The sequence below is a fragment of the Psittacula echo genome (genome assembly GCF_963264785.1).
Source record: "Psittacula echo genome assembly, chromosome: 17".
Lineage (NCBI taxonomy): Eukaryota > Metazoa > Chordata > Aves > Psittaciformes > Psittacidae > Psittacula > Psittacula echo.
Window position 1 is genome coordinate 5,228,457 of NC_137753.1, and position 6,228 is coordinate 5,234,684.

Genomic DNA, 6,228 nt, shown 5'->3' on the forward strand with positions numbered 1-6,228 from the left:
GAGAAATGCTTCAGTCAGATAAAGGAATTTGTTATCCACACAGAAACATCTGCCCCCTTCCTCCGAAAGGCCTGGCTTAGAGTGACAGTTACCCTTTCCTCCCCGTTCTGCGTGGCTGTTTAAAACAACAGCAAGAGCAAGCTTGGGTTGGGTTTTATCCCTTCCCGCCTTTGATTGCAGAAAGATCACCTGAGCTGGATTTGGAGCGTTGGGTTTTATTTCATAATGATGGATGTGCTGGTTAAATGTAATGGAAGAGGCAAGATAGCAGAGCAGAAATTTGGCGCCAAGCGCCTTGCTTTGAAAGGAGCCTGCATTCCAGCCTGCCTAAGAGGGGCTAAATGGAAAGATCTGATTAAGCGTCTCAGTGTTGTGACCCTGACCTCAAAGAACACGCCGATTCTCTGGAGGAACTTCATTTCAATTAATCAGCTTAACAGCCTGAGTAAATCTGGCTGCAGCCATTGAGCCACAGGGAGCAGCTCCCTCTCCTCAGAGGGTCTCTGGGATGCACCATCCCAAAGGATAAGGCGGTGTGTGGCGGCATCCCTGCCTTGGTGGCGCTGGGTTGAAGGGGTCAAGGATGCCCTCGCCTCCCTCTCTGGCTTTGGAATACAACCCAAGCCCTCCAAAATGCAACCCCCTAAAGCAGCCCCATGCCACCTTCCAGGAGGCTGGCAATGGGCTGGGATGGAGGAAGACCCCACAGAGGCTTTGCCCTCCCTTTCCCTGGCTTCTCCTATGCTCACTGCAGGCTGCATCGCTCAGTTAAGCATCACAACAGTGAAGCAGCGGTGTAAGATGTAGCTGGAGGCAGAGGGCAAGGAAGCAGCTGTGTGAAGCAGGCAGCAGGATAACCCAGGACACTTACGCTCCAGGAAACTCAAGCAGAGGAAGGCAAAGGCACCAGCGTGGGATATAGGAAGGGAAAAAGACTTCAGCCGATGCCTTGGGTTCTTTCCCCAGGTGGTTCTTTGTGACTGGTGAACGGGGCCAGCCTGGAAGCTGGAAGGGGCTTTGCTTCTTTCCTTGCACCAAACAGTGCTCCTCAGGGGATGCCTGTTGGGGCCGCAGTGCCGTGGAGGCAGAGCTCAACTACCCATACACATTCCGCATAGCTTTGAGGCTTGAACTGAATTCCCTGCTCTGTTTAGCCCTGTGCCAGGAAATGGCTAGTTAGCAGCATTCCCGTATCTTTTCCCTTGGAGCTGTTGCAGTCAAACGAAGGAGGCATCACAGGCTGGGTTTCACCACTGTCTTCCTCCCATCTCGCCTGGCTCCACCACACCCAGGCCATTCCATTGCACCCATGGGTTGCTGCACTCTGCCTACCCATTATCGCTCTGGCGCTGTGTCCATCCCTTTGGACTTTTACCTTGCAGCAGCAGCAAACTTTGCTCTTTTACTGCCCCTTTAAAGGGATAAGACCAAATTCAGCACAATATGGAAAAGCAGCTGTATAGAAAGCCCTGACAGAATGTGGCAGCCCCTGGGTTGTAGAGGAATAGCCTGGTAGAGCTAGAAGCGCAGTTGGGTTTGGGTATAACCTGAGAGCAGGCAGTGATTGAATGATGACCTTAAGGTCCTTTCCAACCCTAACTATTCTATGATTCTCTCTTCTAAAGCTGTATGTTGTATGTATGTTGTATGGAGGCATCCCTTGGATGGATTTTGAGCTTCTGGCATGGGAGTTTGTTGGCACCATGTACCTCATGCCCAGCTTCTGTACCACTGTACCTAAGCACAGACAAGTCTCTGCCTTGCCTGCAGTCAAAAAGCGAGCAGGTTGCAATGCTGGATATAAAAATAGGGTGCCTGCAGCGTTTAGATGGAGGCTGAACTGATGACGGTATCTCGTGCTTGCATTCAGGGCCTCACTTCAGAGGCAGAGCAGTGAACGACTGCCTGGCGTGCTGGGAGACGCATGTCCCCCAGGAATGCCGTGGCGCATGTTGTGTTTGCACTGCTGCAATCACTGGGCACCCACTCAGAACAGAGGGTTTATTCCGTGCCTGAACCCAGCACTGCAGCACTTGGCAGCCTGGGTATCGCATCAATAAGTGTGCTGGATCCAGGGGTGATGCTGGGGGGGGGGGGGGGGGGGGGGGAATGGGCAGTGAGGGACGCATCCAGAGACATGGTGATGCCCAGGGGAGGGATATAGTTACAGGCAGGCGACGGGCAGGCTTTCATCTGCTCTTCCAAGCCTTCTTCAGACAGAAGAGGAGGGGTAGTAACGGGCTGTGGGGGATGGAGAATTGCTGTAACATGATTTTTATGCCTGTGATTGCATAACAAAACCTCCTGGGAACCTCCTGATTCAAATGGATACCTAGTGCTGGTGGTGGGATGGAGGGCGTTCAGCACTCATCCGTTGCCCACGCGTTGCTGAAGGGGAATTGCTGGGCTGGATTGGTATCAGGCTCCGAGCAGCCTGTGATCCTGTGTCTAACAGTGGCTGAAACAGCACAAAGGTGTAAAATGCCTTCAGAAGGGCATAAATGTGCTTTAACACACATACACAGTGCCATGTTCTCACAGAACATGGCTAACAGGAGTAGGCCTTGAAAGATGCAATTGCATTTCCATGCTCAAATTGAAACGGGAGATTTAGGTTGGATATAAGGAAGTTGTTCTTCCCTGTGAGGGTGCTGAGGCGCTGGCACAGGGCGCCCAGAGAAGCTGTGGCTGCCCCATCCCTGGCAGTGTTCAAGGCCAGGTTGGACACAGGGGCTTGGAGCAAGCTGCTCCAGTGGAAGGGGTCCCTGCCCGTGGGCTGGAACTGGGTGAGCTTTAAGCTCCCTTTTAACCCAAACCACTCTGTGATCCCATGATGCTAAAAAGAAGTAATCCCTGGGCCTGCTGCATGTATTGGATGCTCTTCATCTTCATGAACCACTGCTGCTCCCACCAGTAAAAGCCCAAAGTCTTGGGGATGAGGCAGGAGAAATCAGCTTTGCCTAAGGGGATCCCACAGCCTGGAGGCTGGAAGGAGCCCAGCCAAGATGGGTTATGCCTCTGGATGTGGCTTTGGCACGCACATGTGTCTGCTGGCTTTGCTCTGGCAGATTACATGATAGCCCCACCTCATCATTTCAGAGCACAGCACACAAAGCTTTCCCTTCCATAGCGTGCGTTCACTCTTAATGGCTCTTTCTCCACCCCACGGCCTTATTAATTGGTGACAATTGGAAGCGGTTCATTCCGTGTGTGTGTGTGTGTGTGTGTGTGAGGCTGCAATTGCTTCCACTTGGCCAGCATTCAAGCGCTGGGGTGAGTCAGAATGGGTGGCAAAACTGTCTTTTCCTCAGCCCCCTTGCTTACTGGAGAGGAAAAAAAAAGCCACAACCCCGAGTTATTCTCTTTTATGAGGTAGGCATTGTGAGGCCAGGCAATTGAATTTACAACAGCATTGAGTATCAGAGTCTATCTGGCCCTGTCAATGAGAGTGGCAAGGGGAAAAAAAGACACACATTAACCCTCAGCTCCCGGTTCCCAGGCGTTTCAATAGGGTTCCCAACTTCCCAAAGAGCCCGCTGCATACTCGATGAGACCCTTTATACCTTCTAATTACCCTCCTCACAATAGGGACAGACTCTCTTGCCTCTTTTGTAGGCGAGATAGTAACTTTTGTGCGCATTCCCCCCCCTCCCTCCCCAATGCAATCCCTGCGGCAGCACTATTGCGGGAGCAATCGGAGCAGGTAGCAAGCAGCACAATTCCTCAGGTTCCAGGAGCAGAGGTTTTAAGGAATCTCTTTCTTCCGAGTGGGAACACGACACTTGCAAAGCTCTCAGGAGCCATTTAACCCCTTTCAACCCCAGCACCTTTCCCTCCCATTTTCCCCCCCTTATTAAAGCCATAAACCTCATGGTTTTTAGGATGAGCTTGTCCCTTTCACCCACCAAAAAGGAAATGGGGGGGAAAAAAAACCCATCTATTTCAACGAGTTTATTTATTCAAACACCTGCATTTCTCTTGGTTTTTGGAAGTCTTTACCACAGGCACACACACACGCACAGACAAACAGGATACAAACAACTTTGGCATTAGACTTTTGAATATCCGTTACAAAACTATTTCTCACTTTTTTTATCTTTATTTTAGAAAAAAAAAAAAAAAAACAGAAAAAGTATCTCAAATAAAGGCATTTTAAAGGAGTAAAAATACAAGTCGAGATCCCAACCTCTGAATAGAATAAATAGCAGGTTCATAGCGAGGTCCTTTTCCTTCCTTTCTGTTTCAAGCTGCTTAAAAAACACCCCAAGAGGGCTCCATACAACGGAGCCAGCGGAAGAGTTTGTTGGGCTTTTTTTAGGGAATGGGAATCGGTTTAGGCAAGTCACCACGGTCTCCACACGGATTCACTGCGCTCTCCAATGGGACTTCCCGCCTGGGATGCTGGAACAATGCTGCCCCCAAATGATGTCAACCCCTGCACCGGGGATGCTGATGGGGTGGCGGATGCGTTTCCCGACCCGCTGCCTGCAGACACGGGGACGTTGGTGTTGGTGTACAAGGGAATAACAGGTCCGGAGCTGGGAGGAAAAGCTGGATTCGGGATGAGGAAAGCAAACTGGCCGTCGGTAGCCGGGACGAGCTGGAAGCCCCCATAGACTTTGGGGGACAGGGCTTCGGCGGGGTTCAGCTTGCAGGGCACGGGCACTGCTCCGGCTGCGGCGGGGGGCAGCTGGACGTGCAGGGGCTGCTGTGCCAGATGTGCGGGCTGGCTGGCTGGAGGCGGTGGTGGAGGCGGTGGTGGGTAGTTCATGGCCACGATCTGACCCAGGCAAGCCGAGAGGTGGCTGAGCAGGCGGGTGCGCACGTCGGTGTTCACCCCTTCGCAGGTGGACAGGAACCGGGTCACCTCGTTCATGCACTCGTTGAATCCAGCCCGGTACTTGCCCAAGACGGTGGGGTCGGCGCTGAGCGCTGCTGTGGGGCAGAGGGGTGGTGGGTAAGCGGCAAGTCAAGCACCCCGGTCTCCCCGCTCCGCCAACCCCGAGCCCCACAACTTACCCGTCATCTGGGCCCGCTGCAGGTTCCGGAGGTGCTTGACCGTCATCTCCAGGATGTCTGCTTTTTCCAGCTTGGAGTGCCGGGAGCTCTGCGGAAGGAGAGCGGTGCCGTCAGGGCTGATTCCCAAAACCCCTCACACGCAGACCCTTGGAACCCCGAAAGCGCCCCGGCTCCCACTTACATCCTTCTTCAGCGCATCCAGGATGAGCGTCTTCAGCTGCCCCAAGCTCTCGTTGATCCGCGCCCGGCGCCGCTTCTCCATGATAGGCTTGGATGACTGCGGGGAGACCGGACCCGGTAAGCCTCCCGCATCCAGCCCTTTTCCCACCCTCCAAACCTCAACCCCGACACCGACCTCAGCACGGCCGCGGGTTCGCCGCCATCCAGCGCCTCCGCCACCGTTGCTGCTTCCCAACCGGCACCCGCCATTTACCTTCCGGTGCTCGCTGGCGCTCCGCGGCTTGTCCGGTGTGTGGCTGGCGCTGGCCGGTGCCCCGGCGATGGGTGATGCGGTCGGTTTCTCCATACCCGTATCGGCGGGCATGGTGCGGCGGTGGCGGGAAGGCGCGTGCGGCGGGCGGGAGGGCGCGTGCGGCGGGGCGCGCGGAGTGCGTGCGGCCGGCGCCCCCCCCGCCTTTTATACCCGCCGGCGGCGGCTCCTCATTCGTGTGAAACCGCCGCCGCGGCCGTTCCCACACTCTCGGGTAACCAATCAGCGATCGGCTTCAGTCGCCGCCGCGGCTTTACCGGCGTTGCTATTGGCTGGTGGGTCCGCCGCCTGTCCGTCTTCTGCGGCGTGCGCCCCGCCCCGGCGCGTGGCCACGTGGTGGCGGCGGCGGGAGGGGGGGAACGACACGCGGGGGACGGGAAACCGCCGCTTCCCGTTGGGGGCTCCCCCCCCCCCCCCCCCCCCCCGTGTTGTGCCCCAACCGGAGCCATTGGGTGCAGCAGTGAAGGGAGCCCGGTGGTACCGGATACACCAGAGATAGGGCAGCCCGGTGGTACCGAGTACAGCAGTGAAGGGAACCCGGTGGTACCGGATGCAGCACAGACAGGGCAGCCCGGTGGTACCGGGTGCAGCGCAGCAAGTGGAGCCCGGTGGTCCCGGGCACGTTAGACCAAGGGGATCCTGGTGCTACCGAGCACATCCCGGTGGTCCGGTCACACCGTCCCTTGTTGCCCCCCCCCCCCCCCCCGTTGCTCCGGTAG

At 55.7% G+C, this 6,228-nt stretch overlaps 1 protein-coding gene across 1 annotated transcript; it reads right to left on the reverse strand.

Moving 5' to 3' along the window:
- Positions 1 to 4,342: 4,342 nt before the first annotated feature.
- On the reverse strand, positions 4,343 to 5,563 carry HES4 (hes family bHLH transcription factor 4; the record flags this gene model as incomplete). Its single annotated transcript, XM_080631272.1, has 4 exons — positions 4,343 to 4,935; positions 5,020 to 5,107; positions 5,201 to 5,296; positions 5,453 to 5,563. The coding sequence occupies 4 exons, from the start codon at positions 5,561 to 5,563 to the stop codon at positions 4,343 to 4,345; spliced, it is 888 nt and encodes a 295-aa protein (XP_080487398.1).
- Between the last annotated feature and the right edge of the window lie 665 nt (positions 5,564 to 6,228).